Source organism: Sparus aurata, chromosome 4, assembly GCF_900880675.1.
Source record: "Sparus aurata chromosome 4, fSpaAur1.1, whole genome shotgun sequence".
In the NCBI taxonomy this organism is placed as follows: domain Eukaryota; kingdom Metazoa; phylum Chordata; class Actinopteri; order Spariformes; family Sparidae; genus Sparus; species Sparus aurata.
The window spans coordinates 25,860,790-25,884,218 of record NC_044190.1 but is presented as its reverse complement, the minus strand read 5'-3'; the positions used below and the strand labels follow the sequence as shown (position 1 = coordinate 25,884,218).

Below are 23,429 nucleotides of genomic sequence, written 5' to 3'. Positions count from 1 at the left end.
TGTATAATTGCTTTACTATATACATTTACGTACCTACGTATACTGTTATTCAGTTCTGAGGATTAGAGGTGTGGAAATTTCTTGGCTATATTTATTGGCTATAGTTTCAGAGACACAATTGTCAGTATCAGCTATTAAAGAACCTTGATACTTAGGTGCCCCAAAAGCTATTTGCTTATTGACGATCACCTTGAGCTAATTTAATCACAATTTTGTATCAGAATATGACCTATTAACTGCATTTTCATGTGACTTGATTAGTCACTTGAAAGAATCAGGTGCTGCCTTTTTATTTATTTATTTATTCATTATTATTTTTCATATATGTTAAAAAGGCAATCATTTCAATTTGAGTTTCTAATCGGTATATAAGATGAGATAAGATAATCCTTTACAAGTCCCACTAAAAAATGTATTATAACAGCAGCAAAGGGGATAGCAAAAATATATCAATAAAAAACAGTAGAATTAATATAAACAATAAAAATAAGAAACACAAACTCCAAAAATATTTACACTACTGCATATTGACGAGAATGAGATGCAGAAATTGCTAAATTCCTAATTGAATATGAAAACTTCTACACAATAAATCTGCTTCAGAGTTGTTGTACTCACTGTGCGCTTGGAAAGAAGCGAATATAATGGGAATATAACTTTTGATTGCTCAGATTACACACCGGAGGTCACAGGTCAGGGGATTATCCATGATTGAAGATGAACTGACTTTTATTGTGAAGTCCTGCAGCACACCATCACCGGAAATGCTTGTCGTTATTCCTCGAGCTCACGCTGCCAATACAACCGACCGCGCGCTGGCTTGGCTAGCAAGCGAGGAAGAGACAGAAATGGCGGTGACGGCAAGGCGAGCAGCATGAAGTGCTGATGCATTACATGGATCAAACTTACGACTGCCAGGACAACGTTGGGAAAATGACAATGACGTCGAAGTAGGACACCCTTTGTAACTGTCATTACAAACCTACACCACCTTCCCGGGAGAGTTTTCATCTTGTCAGCGGAGGAGAGGAAAATCTCACCGGGAGCATGGCTTCTTACAGCAACCAGGTAGCTAAGCTAGCTGGCTAACGTTAGCCTGCAAAACAACTCCTGCTGCACGCCGTCTCTAACGTTATTTATAGACCAACGACCGCTCCTCATTTGTACAACATTTCTACCAGAAATAGTGCCACACTGTAGTAGCAATGTGATCGGCTGCGTGTTGTTATTTTGAACATCTGGCTAGTCGTGTCATTGAAAATGTAAGTACTAAAAAGTGCTTGCTAATGCCCCCCTAAGCCTCATTGAAACACGGCATGGTAGCTAACAGGCCCTTGGTCCCTCCATTCAATTGAGATAGCGGTACTATCTACTGCAGGTTTTGAGGATACAACAGCCACATTTAGCTGAATGACACAACATCGTGCTTAATCTGATGATAGCAACACTTTGGTGAGAGATCCCACAAGTGTCATGTGTTATTTCCCAGAGCTAAGTGACATAGAAAACTGCTGCGTGTATGCATGGCCCACCTGCCCACTGCTGCGACAGGCCTTCCCCGAGCGCATATTTCCATAACTGCTTTAACTGCAAATGAGTAGCTTGAAAGCATAATGACGATTGTGTGGAGTATTTTGCATGTGATCATTTGCTGTTTCTAAGCGGTTGCGAGGAAGGAGAGGACAATTTCTTGCCTCTCACATCGCCTTTAGCAAGCTAACAGCTTGGCACAGGTGGTGTGGTTGTACTTTGCCATCTCTCCGCTAGCTGGTTAGCCAAATACAAATGCGACAGTGTGGGCCTTCGTTGATAGCGACAATTGATTTAATCAGGAAACATTTAGAAACACGATTGAGTTTGCACACTGCTGCACGAGTGTGTCCTTTCACCGCCACTGTTAACTTGGATTGTTAGCTAGCTTGGCAAGCTTGGTGTCATTTCTGGGGAAGTTGGCTATCATGTGGGAAGGCCCATTTTGAAGTCTAGCTCTGCATGCAGAGACATGCAAGATCAGAAGTTTCTAGTAGTTTACTGAATGAAAGTTCAACTTAAGACAAAAATCAACACAGTATTATAAAAACTGAAGCCAGAGATACAAGCTTCACCAGTTCAAACTGTGCCTGACAGCTGAAGAAACAGCACACGGCTAACAACCATAGGAAGGGAACCCTCACTGAGGACTTAATTCTGCATGCTTTCACGCTCCTTCCTGCCCTCAAAATTCAGTGTTTCTATTGGCTCACTGCTCAGCAAAGTGAGTGTGTATGTGGGAAAACCCTTCTGGGCTTCTTTCAAACAGCACTTTTTATGATTCATGATCACATGTAGAATATTTGTCAGCTTAAATGAGTAATCAGACATGTACCCATTGAAGTTGAGTTAACCTGCCTTGAAGGGGCATTCATTTTTATATTATGTTTAAAATGCATAGAATGAAAAGCGCAATACATAAAAGTAGTCTCAATACTTTAAATTAAGTAGTGACAGACACATTAAACAGACTTTTCCCAGGCAACCAGATTTGGACCCCTGTCAACTATTTCATTTGTTCTAGTTGTCCTATTTGGCAATCATTTTCCTCTTTTTCAACAAGTCCTCTTTTATAGTACGTCCTCTGTGTAAAATACTCTGTTCATGTAAATAAAAGGGGCACTGTTACATTGTTTTACCCTGTTTAGATAAATGCACAGGTGAGTAGAAAAAAAGAAAAGACAGTGAAAGAGAAGTTGATAAACAGGTGGGGCAGCCAAATAATCAGAGGCAGAACAAGGCACACAAGCAGTGAAGGGTATATCGCTCTTCTGGGAAAGAACATGGCAAACAGGTCATTCTGGTAATGCTTATCAATATTGTTCTGTATCTGCATCTGCAAACACAGAAACACAAAAACGGCTTCAATCTGACAACTCAAAGTGCCACAGCTGATTGTAATTATTTTGAAAATGTGCCATATAAAAGTAGAATACTAACATCACTGGTTATTGTATTTCATCTAAGTAGTTAAGCTGGGCCACTGTGAGAGGTTAAAACATGTTTTCTCCTTTTTTTACCAAATGGTATGTAAAATTAAATCATTAAAATCAGTTGCGGGAGTAGATAGTTTGAAATGAGATTTGTGTTAGTCATTGCAAGAAAAATGGAAAGTCGGCAGTTGGAACTGGCTCGTAAATGTTACATTTTAAAAACATAAGAATAAGAGCAGTTATTTTTTGTATTTTGACTGTAAAGTTTTGACAGTTAATTATGTAAAAACATGAATAAAAAAAGTCAGTTGTGGGGAAACATCACCATAGACGCAGGTATGGATATTGACCAAAATGTCAGTACCACATGTTTAAATTCAGGCATCTAGATCGATAGTGTTTGTTGGCTATGTAGCTTAAACATGTTATCACTTACACCTATATGCCTTAGAAATGTGTCTTTCAAAACTAGTAAAAATACAAAGGAACCATGTGTGACATTGATGTGAAATGTTTTTATTACAGTGACATGACAACTGTAGTTAATTCCTCTAGACTCATAATTTAGTGAAGCAGTGTAAAGAGGGAGCTTCCTCTCACGGCATGCAGTTTGATAAAATGGATCTACTCTCCAGAGATTAAACATGCAGCCACGGAGAAGTTTCAGAATAAACCAGATCGACTGTGTTCATTGTAGTGAAGAATATGTCACACAATGAAATGGCGCCTTTTGAAACTTAAAACTATTATTGCGACATCCTCCCTGTTTTCATAATGTCTGCATAGCTCAGCCCAGCATTCTGCCAAAGCATAAATCTGTGAGTGGGATAGTAATCTTCAGCAACCCCCTTGGGAAAACAAAACACACTCTAAATGCACAAACAAATCACACTGTCATCCAAGTTGACCAAAGTTTTCCGCTTAGTCATGCCAGATGCATACACAATGAGAATGCACCAGAGGTGTAGCAACACAATCAATACTTTATCATAGGTATGCTACTAAAGTCCAGACTGAAATGTCTCAGCATCTATTTAAATTTGGTGCAGATCTTATGATCCCTGTAGTGTGAAACCAAACAATCAAGTGATTCCCCAGTTTATTTTATTTTTTAATCTGGTTTAATCCATGGGTCAGATTTCCCACTTTTGTCAACAGGATTTAAAGGGGAAAAAAACATGTGAAATCACAGCAGCCTCAGCTGTACTTTAAAATAAGAATGTAACCCTTACATGCAAACTGTTAGTGTGATCATTCCATCTTTAATCAGCCTAAAATGATAGCTTTTAGGAAACTACTGGATATCCAAATCCTCCAGTACACAAAATTGGAGTGGCAACTACTGATTATCTGATCTGATCTCCTCTTCAGATCACCATTAAATTAGCTAAATAAAATGACAAATCACCAAAATAAACTTACCAACGAAGGACTGACTGATATTAGATATAGTCGTCCAAAATGTACTATTGGATAAAAACAAATTACAAAAATCATTATTTAATCTTGCAAGCAGACCATTCCGGTTAATTAAAAATAAATTAATGGTTGTTTTCAGGCTTACTTATGACCATAACAATAAATTGATGTGTTACCACTTTGTTGAACTGCTGACCAGTTGATTTTGGCTTACAGCACCTGTCATTAAGCAGTATAAATGACAGTGATTCCTTTCTTCCTCTGTCATACTACTCTGTACTTTGTGCTTTGTAACCATCTGTCATTCTCTTACTACATCACACCAGTATTCAGACACAGGCATGCTCCGGAGTTTCATTGAAAACTTGCCTGGCCTTATTTGTAGTGGCGCTGCAGCATTTTATGCTCAGCCAAGTTGTCCATTAATAACTCTGCATACCAGTTTAAGAGAACAAACACTGTGATACCGACCGTGATCCCCCAGTTATGGCATCATACTCTAGTTATGGTGTACAATGTTTGTTTGAGCAGCAGTCAGACCTCTGGGTATTACTTTCAGGTTATTCTAGAAAATAAGATGTGTTGTCTGAACTCGTTGGAAATAAACATTTTGTAGTCATCAAGCACTAGTGACAAAGTGACAAAGACATGTATGTAATGGAAGCAGGATAGAATTATTTTTGGTGCTGTGCACATGAAAAGTAGGCACATCTGCCGGCCAACATTAGCCTATCATAGTACATTGGTATTGGCGTGGATGTTGTTGGTTGTTCTTTTCTGAAAAAAGATTCCAGGGAAATTGTATAAATATAAAATTCCCAATAAAGGTCTAAAATGCCACCAGTGCACTGAAACAAAGTTTGTCAAAAAGGTATCCTTTCTCGATCAGCTATCTGTGTTGGCACAAGTGTTTGATCTCCGCATTTGAAGAGTCATTTCCCAAAATGTGTATATTGGCCGATATATTGATATTGTAATTTATGCAATACAGGTATCAGCGCCGAAATTTCAGTATCAGTCGTACTGTAATAAAAAGTGCCACAAATAGTTGTATATTCAAAGAAAAAGAGAGCAAGAAAAGGAAGTTCAAACCTTGCATAGTTTCTTACCTACACACAGCTGGCCAATCATGGCCTGAAGTGGCTGTGAATGTCGGTATGTCTTTTTTCTAACATGTTAGACATATCACCCCTAATCTGATGTCAGAAAGATGTGGTAACAGGGGTTCCCGACGCTATCTCACATGCGTGAAAACTGGCCGCATAATTGTCACCCATAAAATCAATGTTTGGATTCATATATATTCAGAAAGTCATGCATTTAGCTAATTGTCAATATTCAGGTTATCAATTTTGCTATGTGTTGGAGATAACAGATTTGACCTTTATGTGACCCCAGCGTGACGGTGTGTATTTTGGTGAAATTGTTTGATAGGGAGTTTTAATTTTAAAATGATCTACACATGTGTGACACTGAATTATCATTCAGTTACAGCTGAAAATCTTTGCAGAGAAAGTATCATAATGACGCTAATTTATCCTGAAATCAGTCTCTGGAAGATCATGTTCTGTATCATTGTACTGCAAACGTGTGAGACATGTATAACTTGTATAGTATAATGTAAAATTAGTAGAATTGTGCCAAGCATTATGCCAAGACCTTCCTATAGCCCTGAAGTGTGTGTGGGCGTGTGGTGTCGTCACTAAACTGTGTTGAAATCATACAGATGGCTAATTTGTTGTAATCCTCAGTCCAAACGAACAGCAAGGGAAGCTTAGTGTGGTACGTGTGGCACGCCTGCAGAAAGAAGCAAAGGGACATTCTTTCTGTTGTGATTGTATTAGCCATCCCAAGGCCGTTGGATTACGGTTGGCTGTTTGTCGCTTGTAGTGCCATTTCAGCAATGTGGGCCCTCGCGTGGGGCCTCGTTTGCAAAGAGTTACATATGCTTGAGCTGCACTTTCTTTTCTCTGTGCCTCCCCTTTCACGTTGCACTGAGAGGATTAACGGCATGGCTAGTGGGTTCATTTCACCTTTTCTCCTTTGCGTTGTTTTCCATACACATGCGGACACTTGTGGGGCAGAGTGCAGGGTTACCCCTGAAGGATCACCCGTCAGTGATCAGTTATTAAGTAGTTTTTTACATTTTTTTCTTTTACTATGACATCATTGAGTGATGACAGTTAAAACAAACAATGGACCAATTGAATATGAATAAAGCAAAAATGTAAGGGGAGGTGAGAGTAATATTGCATCTCATCATTTATTTCATCCTTTTTTGCTTGTTTGTAATTAAGGTTGTCTACACAGTCACACCTACGTAGCAATTGAGTTCTGATGGGTGCAGCTGCAGAACTTTTTGGTTAACCTGATGGATACGAGCATTTAACTCTGATAAGGTCATGATTTCGAAGCCTTTTCTGTGTGGTGGTGGGGGAAAAAAAAGATTATGAGAGCCAGAGCCTGCAAGCTAATTAAGTGGTTTGTTTAGCTGCGGGTAAGTGATTTAGCATTCATGTAGGTCACCTCTCTTTCCTTGTCTGAATAATAATCATTTAACGATTTTAATTTAATTTCATGGCGCACATTTTCATTCATGCGTGCTCAAAATGGTTCTGAAACTTTTAGGCCTTGTGAAACCCCTTTCAATGGTTATCATGGAGTTTTCATAATTGTATGCTAGTTGCTAGTGGCAAATCTGTGGCATATTCACTACGTAGGCAAACACTGCAGTCTTTAAGTGGCTAAGGTTTTAAGAGTTATACCAGAGGAAGTATACTTGTGTTCTTGGCAGAACTATTAAAGGAAAAGAAAATTACTTCAGTTCTGTAAATTGTAGTAAGTGGATTTAAGTGAATTATAACCAGAAGGCAGGTTAACCCCACATACATTCTATCATTTTACAAAATCACAAACACAATATAGAATCACTGCTCTGAATAACAGTTAGGTACAGTTTTAAAATCACAAGCACAGAAGTCAAATATATCTGTTGTTTCAAAAGGTCAGACTGAATATTTTAGTTCCGTTCTGTTAAGAAGTTACGAGCGTAAATAACATCTGCTTTGGTTTATTTTGAGCACGAGGATGCTTTGTATTAAACTGTGTTAGAAACTCGAAAAAAGCCTACTTCACATAAACAGTCCTGGAATGAAATCTGAGACGTTTGTATTCATGTTTTCTGTATAACACTGCATGACTCATCACTTCATGTTGTGCTTTACCTTTGTACAAGCAAGCATTTCAGTCTGGTTGATGACTGACTCCAACAGGAGCCCTTGTACCTAGATATCCAATGACTGTTCCTTTTTGAATCCGTTCCAGTTGTAGCAAGGAGGACAGTAAATTACTTAACTTTTCTCCTGCTTTGATCGAAGGTGTTGTAACTCATTTTAATTATTCAGTTAAGTTGATCGCCAACTTTTTTTTTGAGAATTGATTAATCAGTTTGAGGAGAAAAAAAAAGACTGATCTGTTTCCATTTTCACAAATATTGTCGGGTTTCTTTGAGTTGTAGACAAAATGAGACATTTGAGGACGTCATCTTGGACTTGAGCAAAAACCACTGTTCACCATTTTCTGACATTTTATAGACCAAGCATCTAATCAGTTGATCAAGAAAATAATTGGCTGGTTCCCCATTTGCATCAATTCAGGAAAAATGTACAAATATATAGAAAGATATTTTCTTTTACAGTATTCCCTTTCTCAAATGCTTATGGGTTATATTGATTTCTTCCCACAGTACATCTTCGGGGAATTCAGCCCTGATGAGATCAATCAGTTCTTTGTGACTCCACGATGTTATGTTGAGGTAAGGAGCTGGGTTACAACATGTAATGTTAAATAATGTCCCGAATTTCAACCACCCATTTTGATGTTGATACTTTTTTAATGTTTAGTTATTTAAAAAAGTGTTAATCAAATTTGGTTAAAAATTTAGTGAATGTTTTTTTGAACTCTTAATTTTGCTTTTTCTTTTCTCACAGCTTCCTCCGTTCAATGACAAAGTCCCGTGCGTGACTCAGTCTTCTGGTATGTATGTTTCACATATGCTAGATTGCTAGAAGATACTTTTTTTGCTTTTGAAAATTTCTTTGACATTAAATACCCTGATCTCTCTCATGCTGTTGGTTGACATCACTGTAGTTTTTCAAAGCAGGTCTTGTTAATGTAAGGTAGATTTGCCTGGCAGGGAGATGCTATTGATGTGATTATATTTTGCATATATTTATACCTACAGTATATTGTTTAGCATGGATTCCAAATCCATGTAGATATCGACTATTTTATAGGATGCAATTTTCACTCTTAAATTTCGAGCCACGAAATACAAATGTAGTAATAGCCACCTTTCTTTGAAATGGTACCCGTTTGCACATGACATTTGCCTTACCATGATTTGTATTGACTATTTAGGAAGTTACTGCACTCCTGCTGTACCTTATATTATGGAGTCTATGGGACTGCAGGTTTGCGGTGAGTTGAGGAGTCCGACACCCTGTGGCTTGACTAGCTGTTGTACGTTTGCTCTAAAAACTCAAAATCCAGGCTTCAATAACTGGTGGCTTTCTAAACCTTGCGCCTGTATTCTTTCTCTTGCCTGTTGGTAAAATCTGTAGAGCTTTGCATGCTCAAGATACTGTCAAGTATCTTATCTTTTCTTGCATATTATGCATTTTCACAACTGCAGGGCTCAGAGTTGATTAAATCCGATTGAATTTCCGTATGATTTAACAGTCACATCTGTTTGTTTTTTTTAAAACTAAGGGCATAGTGATGGTTTATGTGGATGCTAACGTGTGTGCATATTTATTCTTACATTGTAAGATTTTACTGCTGAATGAAGTGTGATTTCAGTAACACTAACAGAAGATCCTCTAATCTCAGTAGACCAAGTAAACTGCTGTTTTCATACTTAACCCCTGCAGAACATCAGGGTTTACAGTTTGGGTAACCAGTCAGCTGTGTCGAGATGAATCTCTCTTAAATGAGTTTTCTGATTTGCACTTACTAATGTTTCCTGTTTGTTCACCTTCTCACTTTGCGCCTCTCACTGCATAATCATTTACTGTTTCAGCTGTCATGCAACAAATTTCATCTAAACGAAGTTCTTTTATTTTGTAATGGTGACATTTGTTGTGTTTAATGTTGTTCTACTTTGGGAGGAGTTGATGACATAAAAATGAAGACATAAAAAGTACTCAGATTTCAAGAAATGGCACGCATTGAAGTACATCACTGATGAGGACTCCATTATAAAAATGTTCACATCATTTCACCACGGAATATCTTATAAAATGTATAAGATATTTTGAATACAGTGTTTCCATTCCAAATTCATTTTACAAGTCAAGAAAATTAATATAACTGCACAAGTAACAAATCTGCAATTTTGGATAAATTGGCACCATGGCAACATGTACTCAACATATTAGATTTTCACTACACGATTATCATGGAAAAATAAATATCTCGAAAAATTGTATAAACAGAACAATTGCAATGAGATCAAGTTCTAGTGTAAAGGCAACCAGGTGAGCTCATAAACAAAAGATGCACAAGGCCGAAACATCTTCACTGGATTATTCACACGATATTACCTTGTGAATTATAATTTTTTTTTTAATATCAATATTGCGCCACCCCTAATTGGAACACTAGCAGGCTGCAACAGTTTTAATTAATCATATGCTGATCAGATGTGGCCATCAGAATACAAACTGCATAGAGGATGTGGTTCATTCATGGTTTATTTATGAATGAGATTTTGAGTCCAGGTAAAATGTTTTACTACATTACTGTCCATTCATCAAGATCCAATGAAGGAATGTGTCCTCAACATTGCTAAAGAAAGAAACTAAGTACACCTTTATATTTGAACAACAGCTAATGAATACAAACTCAGTAAATCTTATTTCGATTTTTTTTTTAAGGTCACCCCAAACAGTACAATGTAGTTGACCTCTTGTGCAAAACAGTTTTCGTTTTCGAAATGTATTTTTATATATTTCAACTGTATAAAATACAGTTTAGACAAAGAGTCTTTACTGATATTCATCTGGTTTTGTATAAGAGTTTTGATTAAATTGATTAAAATAACATTTGTAATAAAATCAGGGCAATAACCATTTGATTGCTGGCTGTGGGTTAGGAAATCAAACAAGCCCTCAGACTATATTGTCTCCCTCTACCTCATTGGAAATATTGAATCTTGAATTACCTCACTTCTGGATTCGTTAACAACATCCCTGGAATTCACATAAGCTCAGAAGGAATGCGGTCTGGTTGAGCATAGACACAACGTTAGCTGTTTGGGCCAAAAACGGATCTAACAGGAGTTTTTTTCCTCTTTATTGGTATGTCTGATCCTGTCAGAGCTCCCATGACCCCTTTTTGGGTGATGGCATACTTGTTCAGAAATAAGGATTTTAAAGCAAACTCTGCAGCAGAGAGTGTAATACAACAATGTGTTTTTATATATCAAGGCTGTATTTGAAGACAAAATGTTCAGTCACTAACTGATTGAATTGTGATCTACAGCAGAAGACTATCAGCGCATCGAGTTTGGTGTTGACGAGGTGATGGATTCCAAGCCTATCGGGATGAATGATCCCTTATACAAGGTGTCGAGCACCCTGAACCCCCAGGCTCCAGAGTTCATCCTGGGCTGCCCGTCTGCCCAGAAAGCCCAACAGACAGCTCCTCCAGCAGCTGACGTACCTGATGGAACCGACTTTAACTCTCTGGATGGCCCTGACTCAGAGCCCTCAGCCCTGGACAATCACCAGGCCTGCCAGGACATGGATGGACTCCCTGGCAGCCTGGGACAGCGAGAGAGGAAGAAAAAGAAAAAGCGACCGCCGGGGTATTACAACTACCTGGACCCATCGACTGGCAACAGTAACAACAGCAGCAGTGCAGCAGATGGGACGCCTGTGACAGCACTGGTGAATGGACATGCACTCGGAGGCCCACACCATAGTGCTGAAGATGTGGACGGTAAGGCATTGTCAGGGGCTGAACTGTCCTCCCCTGGACCTGTCTCAACAGGAACATCAGCAGCTGCTGTGGCAGCGGCCAAGTTTGCCCCCACATCTACTGCCAATCAGAGGACTTGTGATAGCCCTGATGACTCTTCTTTGGACTTTACAAGTGGAGCTGCCTCTTTATCAGATGGCAACAATGCAACTTCCTCCTCTTCATCCTCCTCTCAAAGCAGAGGGATGACTGAGGGACCGAGGACTGCAGATCAGCAGCCAGATCCTTTGGCTCCACAGAGCCCTGAACTTTCAGATACCCCACACAGTCCCCGCTCCAAATCACCTCTTCCTCCTTCAGCTGCTGTGGCCACCTCCTCTGTCGCCACTTCCATTACGACTACTGAACTGGAGGAAAGGGAAATGGCAGACAGTGGGGTGGCCAATGGGCTAGCAGTGCCTGATACTCCTGTCGGTGCAGACAGACACAAAGAAGACTGTGAGAGTGGGGAGCAGGCTCAGCAGGTCTCCCCAGACTCTGCTGCCCAGTCGGTAGTGACAGAGCAGGCCCATTCGCCTGCGACTGCAGCTGTACCTACTGCCAACCTCCCCAAATCTTGGGCTAGCCTCTTTCACAACTCCAAGCCTCTGCCTGGGGGGCCTCAGGCCTTTGTGGAGGTAAAGAATGTTGTGGAAGTGGTGTCCTCTTCCCTTGCTACGCCAGAGCAGCCTGAGAAAGTTGGGGAGGTCAAGGATGGCCCTGTCCACGTATCAGAGGATCCTATGGCCCCTAGACTTGCAGGTATTATATGAAGAAGCTTGTTGTTTATCTTATGTTTATCTTAAAAAATAGCCTTAAAGTGTGACATGTGCTTTGCTGATAAATCCACACCCCCTCCACTTGGTGGCAATGTTGAGACAAATGTACTGGTCCTACTACATGTATTCCTATGTGTGTTTCAGCTTTAAAACATGATACTCTTGAAGGGTTGATTTCATAAGTGACCGGGCTTCATATTCTGCTGCTGATAATTCTATATCCTATCCTACATATATAGATTAAGTTTGAGTGGTTCAAATTGCTCAGTAACACCCTGCCACAGTTGGTTATAGGCATGTTGCGTTCATGTTAAGGAAATTCAAGAAATGAACACTAGATGGAGGTACTACCCCTGAGTACCTGTGAGATGTTAAGTCATTAGTCACATTTGTGTAACCCACTTATCTCATTGACCAACAAGATTATGAGAATGCTTAACGAAGCTCACACATTGTGAGGAAAAAGGCATTTAAAGCACAGGACGAGGCCCTCAACTGTTGTGAGGATTTACATACATGCTCCTCCTTTTAAGTGTGCATTAGTTTGTGTGCTTTGATTGTTTTTTAGGTGGGTTTTAAGGGTTTGTAGGACAATTATTTAAAGGTCCTGAAATCAGATTATTTTCTTTGCATTAAAGAATTGCCAAACATTTACATTTTAGCTACAGTTTAGAAATTATTATGCCATTTAGATGTAAAAAAAATAAATAAATAATAGAGATATAATATGCTTTAAATACCTGGATTCCTATAGCAGCGGATACATTTGCTCCTCCTGCAGAGTCATATTCACCGAAGAGAAGCCAAAAGAGCACAACATATTTTTTTTTAAATAACTCCAGATTAGAAAATGAGAGGAGACTATAGCCAAACAATTGTAGTTTTGTGTAATGAAGGGAAGACTAGTCAGAGTGAACACACAAACAAGCACAGTTTATTGTGAATGGAGATCACTTTGGAGTCCATTCATTTAAGAACTTGCAAACAGATACAGAAGTTCTCTGAACTGTTTTTCCATTCATGTTGTTTTTAGTCCAATAATGGGGCTTTTTGCCTCCTCATAGCAGTATTTAAGATTTGACTATATAGATTATCTGATTATGCTGCCTGTACATACACTTGTTTGGGTAATTGTACAGTTTATGGAAACATACCAGAGGCCTCCATTTGTTTAACCACAGGTTTTGTGTTCCACTTTAAACAGAATCCTGTTTAGTCATAAGTGCTCATTTTCAGCACACTGTCTCTTTTTCGAAGTGCTCAGCAGATATTGAGTGTAATTTGAGATGCAAAGTTTTCATTTTACAGTAACAGTGTGTTTTGAGATGATCATTCTACTTATGCATGAACCATAAAACCTTGTGGCTATATTTGTATCTACAGAACATACTGAACAGAACAATATACTGCAAAGCACCAGTGGGTCATATTGATCCTCTAGAGTAATTGTTTTTCCCTGTGGGAGAATGCTTTTATATACTGAGACCATAGACTGTACCACATAATGTGGGAATGAGGTTTATCCTCACTGTTTAGAGTACTGTGCATTTTAGATCCTAAGCAGTTTTTTAATGTGTTCATTTGATAGTGTTTAGTCTGCTGCATTATAGAGCTCCATGTGAACTTTAAAGAGACCAGCTTGCTTTGAACTACACCAGCGCTGAGTCATAGACCATCTGTTTGTATAGTCTATTTAACTGATTTGATTAAATTAAATGTGACAATGTTTCTTTTACATGTTCACAACTTTAAGATTTGGCACATATGGAAGATGGTCATAGGTGTGAAAAAATGGAGACCATAGGCAGATCAAAAGTCATGTACTAAATATATAAGTAATAAGAACAGCCATTTTAAAGTCACACAGCACTTTATCATGCTGCATGCAAGTTGAATTTCCCTATGCAGTGTGTAGCCACACCTTTTCTCCTACAAGAGAAGTGATTAAAATCTTTGTGGGTCATTATGACCCACTGGCACTTCTCAGTTGAAATACTTAATACTTTGCTCTAGAACTGCATCACCTGAGGTTATGTTTCATAACACCCTTTCACAAAATAATCAAGCACCAGCATGATTAATGGATTATAGTTAATGGCTACATAAAATAGAAATGGGTCCATTCTGAACTGAGGTCTGAAGTGATTGTCAATGTTTGTCTCAATCTGATAATGCAATGTGTCTTTGTTGAATCATTTAAACACAAGTACATCCTATGACATTACAGAAGGAAAGATGAACAAGGACAAGCGTACTAATGTTATGTTTGTATCATCTTATGTGCATGTGTCACTCTGTGTCTTTTTGTTACAGCTAATCATGTTTTTGTAAAACTATGCCCACGTTACCATGGGAGCTGTCTTTTGAGTGGCAGTCTCCCTTCCTAGGCGTGGCACAGCAAGTCCTTGCTCTTATTCAGCCAGTCTGTTGTGCTTTTGTCACAAGAGGCAGGAATATAAGAAGGAACAGTTGTTTTTTGAAAGTGAAAATTCAGGAATGATTTGCTAGAATATTCTCCACAGTGTTGATGACGTGAAAGTATTCACTCATAAAACCATGCTGACATGTGTTTTCACTGTTTGTTGTAGTTGTGTGAAGTTTCCTGTTTAAGAAGAGTGTGTTTGTTTGAATCCCCAGAACTTATTGAGAATGTGAAGTTGATACATAAACCAGTGTCTTTGCAGCCGAGAGGACTGATCAACAAGGGAAACTGGTGCTATATCAACGCTGTATCCTTTCACTTGGCTGTTTGCTTCACCTGCACCTTTTTATTTCTTTTTACCCTTCAGCAGTGTTTTTCCACATGTACAGCTTTTACTTTGGCCAACATATTTAGCTCTTGTATAGTTGTGAAGCCAAATACCATAATAATGGATAAACCCAGTGGCAAGCTGGTATGCAATTTTAAGAATGCTGTTACTGTGTTGTGTAGTGTCTTTCTTTGTCTTGAGGTGTGACATCACTTTAACCAGCTACAGAATCACACCAGGGATTTTATCAAATTAGAGCATCATCCATTGCTGTCAAGTTAGAAAAGCGATAGCAGCTCTTTGTATACCTTTCCACACACGTTCTTCCTCCCTGACTCTAAACACTCAGACCCTACAGGCCCTGATTGCATGCCCTCCCATGTATCACCTGATGAAGTCCATTCCTCTGCACAATGAAACGCAGAGACCATGTACCTCCACACCCATGATAGACAACTTGTGAGTAGCATTTCTGAAAGTCGACATCAAATTGTTAAAATGTGACTTGTTAAAATGAGACGTCACCATTGTTTCCTTCTGTCTGCCAGTGTAAGGCTGGTGAATGAGTTCAACAACATGCCTGTGCCATCTAAAGCCAAACAGCAAGGTAAGATGTCCAACAATAAATCCAAAGACATTTGGTCTCATTTTCTATCAACGTCACTGACGTGATGTGCTTCGTGCCCCCGCAGCTGTTGGTGAAAAGGTCATGAAAGACATTCGGCCTGGTGTCCCTTTTGAACCAACCTACATATATAGACTCCTCACTCTCATCAAGTCAAGTCTCTCAGAGAAGGTAAGCCGTGCTGCTTAACTGCAAAACAATGTGTCAGTGTGCGTTTTTTTTTTTTTTTTTTTAATGGTCACACTCGTCTGGAACATGCAGTGCTTGAAGGGAATGTTGTTAATGTCTTAAAAGCTCATTTTTCAGATCAGAAATTAGACAACTTGTCTGATTGAAGTCAGTTACTCATGCCGAGTCAGTTCTGATTCAGTTTTAATGAATTAAATTATACAAACACTGATAGAGATGGTTACATCCTGTCTCACTAGTAAAATAAACTTTGAAGTCTGTTTACCTCAGTGAATGACTAAATGGGCTTTAATGTGCACACAGTAGTGTTTTATTTGACTGTAAGCATTCTCGGTAGTGTTTTTAATTGGTGCTGATTTCCTGATCCTCCACTCACAGGGTCGACAAGAGGATGCGGAGGAGTATCTCGGCTTTACTCTGAACGGATTGCATGAGGAAATGCTGGCATTGAAAAAACTAATCTCGCCTCAGGAAGAGAGTAAGCATCTTTACCAATTCCTTTCTTAAAACCACGTCACAAGTAAGATAAAGGTCATTTCAGATCACATTTAATGGCATACATTTTTTGCAATTCATTGCTATTCTCTTTAAGTTGAGCATAAATCCCTTTACTTTATACATAAACTGCACCAAACTACCGATAAGCTCAGTAAACATGCACACTGTTGTTATTTACAGAAGCAATAATGATGCTTTTGCTAATATTTGTGGCCTGACAGCCTCCATTTCTCAACAGTGGAGAGTGTCAAACTACAATGAATATGCACTCCACCACATCCAGATTTTAGCTTTGATAAGTAGTTCACAAACTTCTACCACCTAGCCATTGTAGTCAGTTGAAGTTCTATTGGATTTCCTGCAACTTGTAATCTGACATTGGGCTCAGGGGTCATTTGAAGTCCTATAAAGTGTTTTTCTTTCTTGTTTCTTGTATAGGAGCTCCAACACTGAACGGACCAGAGTCCCAGCCAGGTGTGGAGGAAGATGTTGCCGATAAGGAGGAAGAAGGTAGTGAGGACGAGTGGGAGCAAGTTGGACCCAGAAACAAGACTTCCATCACTCGCCAAGCTGACTTTGTCCGCACACCCATTACTGATATATTTGGTGGGCACATCAGGTATGTTGACAGATCGTTGTGAAGCCATTTCAGAAACACATTTTTCAAGTGAAGGGAAAATAATGTGGCCCGTGTTTAGGAAGAATATCAGATGGCTGTTGAACTGTGTGCTGTCATTTTGAGTATTTAATTTTCTTTACGCATTGTTTCTTAGAAGGTTAAAAATTCCCCAGCTGTAGGAGATAATTGTATCCTCTTCATCTGTGCACCCTGTGTGAATTGTGCTCCTTAAAAAGTGTGTAAGACCTCAGTTGGTCATCTCCAGCTTTTTTACTAGCATCACAGTCCGTCAGAATAACAGCCGCTTTTAAATTGAGGTCAGATGTCTCGACAGCAAGACGTGGGGCACACATTGAAAAACAAAGGTCTTAACTTACAGACAAATTGGAAAGTTAAGAACCTGTGCGGGTGTAGCCTGCCTAAATAATATGTTCTGTGAGGTTCTGGTCTGGCACAGTCCTTTGCTGCACTTCTTGCACAGTGTCTTAAAGGATTATTTACTCAGAAATGGTTGTGACCAGAGAGAAATGGAATACAGGAATGTATGTTTGGAGTCTGGTATGTACGCCCACTGAGCTTGGCTGGAGCCCATGGATGTCTTTGGGCACTGTTCTTTGTAATTGGTTTTTGAATACCTGGTAAATTATTCTTTTTACATAGAATAATTCATTGGGCCGGTCATGTGACGGTTCCAGTGTCGATTGTTTAGTTGTAATGAGCTACAGATGCAGGCAAAGCAAGTTATGGAAATAAATGATATGGTATTGATGGTTTTCAGCAACTTCAGTATCTTACTAACATTTATTGTATCTTCTAATATCTAACGTGGTGTTTTGTTTTGTTGTCAGATCGGTGGTGTATCAGCAAAACTCTAAAGAGTCAGCGACTCTGCAGCCATTCTTCACCCTGCAGCTGGACATCCAGTCAGAGAAGATCCGCACTGTCCAGGAGGCTCTAGAAACCTTGGTGGCACGAGAGTCAGTCCAGGGCTACACTTCAAAAACCAAGCAGGAGGTAATGAATAAAAGGACACTTCCGGGCTGTGTTTGAGTTGAGATCAATGTCAAATGTCATCAAATTACAAAGCAATTTACGTAATGATAAGGTCCTGGTAGTTATTGTTTTGTCTTCACTTTCAGAGAATTCTTATATTTATTAGAAGTATTTATAGTGCCTAGCTAAATTTCAGTTTTGATTAACTTATCAAAATGTTTTGGTTCTCACCCATGTGCACTGAGTAATGTTCGCCACACAAGGTGAAGGGTATAATCGCAATTGAGCAATGAATTTTCTTCTATTGTTTCCTCGGGTTTCAGTACACAAGATCTCCCAAGAAAATACTTGCAATTGGTTCAGTGAGTGAACATTAAGCTGAAACATCTGCTCTGCAGCTGTATAATGGGCATCTTTGTAACAGATAAACTTTAAGGCTCTGGTTTTTGCCATTAAGAGATCTTTAACTTTGGTCTACATCCCGACTCTTGTCTTTTGTGCTTTAAAAGCCCCAAAATGTAATGATTCATGAGTCCTTGCTTTGAAGGGCTCAGCAACTCTTGCATTTCCAACAAAATATAACATCTTGTTCTCCTTTATTCTTCTTGGATAGAATTGTATCGTCATCACAGCACGTTTTCTCACTGCATGTGTTTTTTTTTGTGTTCTTTGTCCTGGTTTTCAGATTGAGATCAGTCGGAGGGTGACTCTGGAAGAACTGCCCCCTGTGCTGGTGCTCCATCTCAAGAGATTTATTTTTGAAAAGACTGGAGGCTGCCAGAAACTGATCAAGAACATTGAATACCCCGTTGACCTTGAAATCAGCAAAGGTATGACTCGCATACTTTTCTGAGCACACTTAGCCTTTAACTTGCCCAGTGGACTCACAAAGTGCATACATTACACTGTTGTCAACAGTTTTTATGTTCATATAACTTAGATTTTTTGAAGTTGCAGTCACTTAATCTTTACAGCCCTATTGCATTTACGACATGTGTTGTAAACAAGATTCCGTTTCCCAACATGAGACCTGGGACCTCGATGAGGTCCATGAGTTACTGAACACACATCAACAGGCTTCTCAGTTTTCTCTGTAAACAATTAAAACCACGTGTTGGCAGAATTAACCTCGAGTGTTGCTACGATTTACACTAAATGCAATGGTTCTGTCCTTGATATTAAAAAAGACAGTGGTCTGTTATTCTCAAGAGGATTGATCTGCTCAGCAATAGAGACTAAGGAAAATGACACACTATTTACTCACTGATTGATTCAGGTTGCAAAATCATTATTAGTAGCTCAGAAGGGACAGCTGTGGACACCCTCAGAGGAATCAGGATGAAAATGTTGCAGTGAAGTTTGAACTAGATAAGACTGTTCTTTTTTCTAAGCTGTGCAATATTATAACATTATTGTTGTTATTATTGTTATTGTTATTATTGTTATTATTATTATTATTATTATTATTATTATTATTATTATTATTATTATTATTATTATTATTATTATTATTATTATTTACATTACAAATAGGAGTTTTAATGTTTCATACATAATGCGACTCAAATTTAGGTCGTCGCAACACTTTTTCAGCACAGAGGCCAAATTCACTCAAATCTGTTAATCATTCTGCAGTGTAGACAGTAACAGGCTATGTCACAACACTAACATTAAAGCAGTGCTTCAGAGCTTCTCTGACTAATCTGTTTTTCCCCACCATGTTTTAATTTCAGATCTCTTGTCCTCTGGAGTTCGGGGAAAAGTCGTGAAAGGCCAAAGAACATACAGGCTCTTTGCAGGTGCGTTTGTGTTTCCTTGTTTAGCTGTTCATCTTTTCTTCTCAATAATTCAGTCACATTTTTACATCTGTTGCAACGGCTTGTAAAGTTGTTTTTGTTGTTGTATTTTTAGCATGTTTTTCAATGTGGAGATTCTTAATCGACCTCAATACTTACTTCATCCACCAAAACAACAATTTCAGAGTGGCTGCTTCTGTATACTTCTGGTTGACAGTAGTCCTTTCATTTGACATCAGGAACAACTTTACTTTAATTTACTCTATCATAATGGAAGAATACCACAATTTTGGGGAAAAAAAAGTCTTTGGTCCACAAAACCAAAACTTAATTTAGTTTTGCTGGAGTAAAAACCAAACATTTAGAAAAATGTTCTAAAAAAAAAAATGTAGGTGAATCCTCAGGCTAAACTGCTCATAGTAAAAATTAAACTGCCACTACAATGCCAAGTTTTGAAGTCATGGAGGAGTAATGACTTGAATGAGATATCCCCTATTTCTCTGATGTCTTTTTTCCCCCCTTTCTCAACTTTACCAGTTGTCTATCACCATGGGAACAGCGCGACAGGCGGTCATTACACCACTGATGTCTTCCACATTGGTCTTAACGGCTGGCTGCGCATTGACGACCAGACAGTGAAGGTCATCAACCAATACCAGGTTGTGAAGCAGACTGCAGAGCGCACTGCCTACCTGCTGTACTACCGCCGCGTCGACCTGCTGTAGACACACACATACACATCCCAGCAAACACGCAAGAAACACCGAAATACATTTACAAACGCACACAAGAACATACATGCTCAAAATGCACTTTTGACATTACAGTACATCTACACATGACATGAACAAACACACACACACACACCAAACTAATGAACAGGAACACTGCCCAACTTGTTCTCTTGCAAGATTTTCCTCTTCTTCCCTCCTGTCCCCGCTTTCCTGAGAACCAGCTTTTCCAACACCTTTTTCCTTGTCTCTTTTTTGGAAGAAGAGAAACAAACTGCATTCACAAAGATTTCCCTGTGACTGCTCTCTCTTCTGTGCACCACTGCTGTTTTTTATTTTAATTTTTTTTTTGTCTTTTTTTGTTTTACTTTTAAAGCAACAAGGAAAGGACTGTTGAAAAGACAGAGGTGGAGTTGGGGTTTTAGGTTAGGACCCGAGACTCACCTCTGGCTTGAGCCCCGCAGCTCGGCTCAGATGGCAAAACAGTGGACTCACACACAGGAAGAACTATCTGCCATAGGCTGCAAGTGGACTGCTGGGGTAATTTTCTTGTGTTTGAATTACCTTTTTAAAGAAAATTACCCAGAAATATCAGTGTTTGCCTTTTAGTAAGGAGAACTGTTGGCATAATGAATTTGCAGCAGAGAAAAAGCCTATTTGAATCTGCCCTAGTGCATTGAAAAGGCCCAGCACCAGCATTATCATGAGTCTCTCCTCCCAAGGCCAGACCGTCTTCTCTGCCACCAACTCCTCCTCCTCCATTTCCTCACTTTTATGATGCTTTTAAATCTAGGTACAACTTGAGCCATCAAAAACAGGGGAAGACAAATAGGTGGCACATTGAATGGAAACTAAACAGCTTCCTTGTTTGAGAGATCCTTGTTATGGTATCTGGGTTTAGATTTAGAGAGACTATCTAAAAAAAAAAAATAATATTAATGCGCTTTAGACTTAAATAACAAATAAGCTTCTGTGCACAAAGTGTAAACTGATTGATGATTACAATATGACAGGCAAATGCATATTTTGCAAATACTTAGATGAAAATGTAAAAAAAAGAAAAAAAAAAAGAAAAATCTAGCAGACCGAAAACTTGTTTGGGTCCTGAAGGACTGCGCTAGTTTTAAGACTCAATTCTTGCACTGGAGAGATGGCAACCAATCAAGACAGATTCCACTGCAAAACCTGCCCTTGTTTACTTTGTACATTTCCTTCTCTATCCATTCTTTTTTTTTTTTTTTGTCTTTTACTTGTCTAAAGGTTCCACCTGTGTATAGGTGGCTTATCAGTGTAGTTTTGAGCCACAACACCCCTCTTACCCCCCAGCTGAGCAGAAAGCCGGGGGCTGCCTTAGGTTCAATGTGTGATGTTTTTCCACTCAGTGTACAAGTCTAACCCTAATCAGGCACCAACAGCAAGTTTAATGTCTGTGAAGAGTTAGGGGGAATGTACCTGACACCTATGTATTTACTCTTTTGTGGCTCAGCGTTTCCTCCCAGTCGAGGGAAACTGAGCGTTTAGAGGGAAAGTGGGACTTCATCTGTGCTAAGCTTTGGAGGAAACACCCTGGACATGTGCACAAAAGGAGATAGTGTTTTGCTTTTGTTGAAGATTTTTTTGATCATTCATTGATTGTGATGATTTTTTTTTTGTTTGAGTTACTAAACGATATTAGCTCTTTTTTTTTCTTTTCTTTTTGTCATTGATCATTTATTTGATGTCCCCATGCTCTCGCTCCCTTCAGAAAAAATATGCTTGCATTTGAATTGGTGTTTCGAAAAAGAAATTACACAGGCTAAAGCACAACGATGAATAAAATTGAACTAGTTCTTTGCTTGACATTATTTCCATTTTGTCATTTTCTCTTTTCAGAATTTTTGTTTTTCCTCTCAAGACCCATTTTATTTACAACCATCAGTGTCAGAATCTCAGTATTAACACTCAAAATGTAATCAAATCAAGTATTCCTACATGATTCAGGCTTGTGTACTTTGATCCACAAAAATTCCCCCCCCCCTTTTTTTTTTTTCCAGACTTCACCTCCTTACACATAGTTGTTCATCAATTCAAACAAGATACACCGGCAAGAAGGTGGTTTTTCCACATCTTTCCTGCATTTTAATAGCAGCGCAAGCATATAATTTAAGGAAGCATGTCTCTTGACACTTGATTATGAGTATAAAGACTGATTATGTTAAGTCTTTCAATTAGAAATACAATTTAAGTCAGATTTTCACCAAAATTACACGATATGTAAATTATTTTTAGCTTCTATGTGAGATAACATCATCACATGGTGCACAGTCTCAATTTACCTTCTTTATTGTGGGTTTCAAAGCCAGAAGTCTTCGCCAGTTAAACCAAAGGACAACATTATACAGGCCCTGCTGCCTTTCCTTAAGCATATATTCAAACTTTACTTTGCCTTCTCCATCTGAGGTCTTGTAGCCATGTCTCGTCACAGACCACCACTCATTCCACGCAGGAAACTGAGGCATGCTGTTTAGAGTTCCAAACATCATGCATAACTTGCTAGTTAAGTTGTGCTGCTGGCTTTGTAGATCATTTCTGCACAAATTGTGTGACATTTGTTGACTTGCATATTTTCTTTCCCCCCCTTTCCTGTTCAAGAATGTTTTGAGAGTTGGGACTTTGAATGGGACACCTTGAGCTTTCTGTTGTATAGTTTTATCTCAGTCTCTCACGGCTGGTCAGGAAATGTGCTGGTGAAAATGCTTCAATAATGTTTTCTCTTTTCAGTATGTGCTCCTAACACTATTGTCTGCTGGGAATTGTTGGGATATTGACCTAAAAAAAAAACAAAAAATCTATACTGTCTTTTAATTTTAAGCCTCCAGCATTCTATTTTGTTAATTGTTCAAATAAAGGATTGTGCAAAAAGCAGTTTGCTAATGAAGTGTAGTCAGAAGACTACTTGGCTTTCTTATAATACAGTAAATACTGGAAACATCTGCAGTCGCTACACTCTGGACTGGCCTACAGAACAATGTGCACAATAAACCAAAACAACAAAACGATCCACAGCG

At 38.9% G+C, this 23,429-nt stretch overlaps 1 protein-coding gene across 4 annotated transcripts; it reads left to right on the top strand.

Moving 5' to 3' along the window:
* Positions 1 to 785: 785 nt before the first annotated feature.
* usp10 (ubiquitin specific peptidase 10) lies at positions 786 to 23,420 on the top strand. 4 transcript variants are annotated; one of them, XM_030414351.1, is made up of 15 exons: positions 786 to 1,068; positions 8,128 to 8,196; positions 8,372 to 8,417; positions 8,802 to 8,861; positions 10,929 to 12,164; positions 14,819 to 14,910; positions 15,281 to 15,390; positions 15,480 to 15,538; positions 15,624 to 15,727; positions 16,124 to 16,223; positions 16,682 to 16,862; positions 17,711 to 17,876; positions 18,541 to 18,685; positions 19,589 to 19,654; positions 20,189 to 23,420. In XM_030414351.1, the coding sequence occupies exons 1-15, from the start codon at positions 1,048 to 1,050 to the stop codon at positions 20,374 to 20,376; spliced, it is 2,643 nt and encodes an 880-aa protein (XP_030270211.1). In that variant the 5' UTR covers positions 786 to 1,047; the 3' UTR covers positions 20,377 to 23,420. The 4 variants fall into 4 exon arrangements, with proteins under 4 accessions (XP_030270211.1, XP_030270210.1, XP_030270213.1 ...); XM_030414350.1 differs by having other exon boundaries at positions 10,926 to 12,164; XM_030414353.1 differs by lacking the exon at positions 8,802 to 8,861.
* Positions 23,421 to 23,429: the final 9 nt, after the last annotated feature.

What these genes read in the sequence shown, in the direction of transcription:
- usp10 (XM_030414350.1), top strand. Translation starts at nt 1,048, where the DNA reads ATGGCTTCTTACAGCAACCAG. An exon ending in TATGGCCCCTAGACTTGCAG is followed by an intron (nt 12,165 to 14,818) that starts GTATTATATGAA and finishes TTGAATCCCCAG; the next exon opens with AACTTATTGAGAATGTGAAG. An exon ending in TGACCTTGAAATCAGCAAAG is followed by an intron (nt 18,686 to 19,588) that starts GTATGACTCGCA and finishes TTTTAATTTCAG; the next exon opens with ATCTCTTGTCCTCTGGAGTT.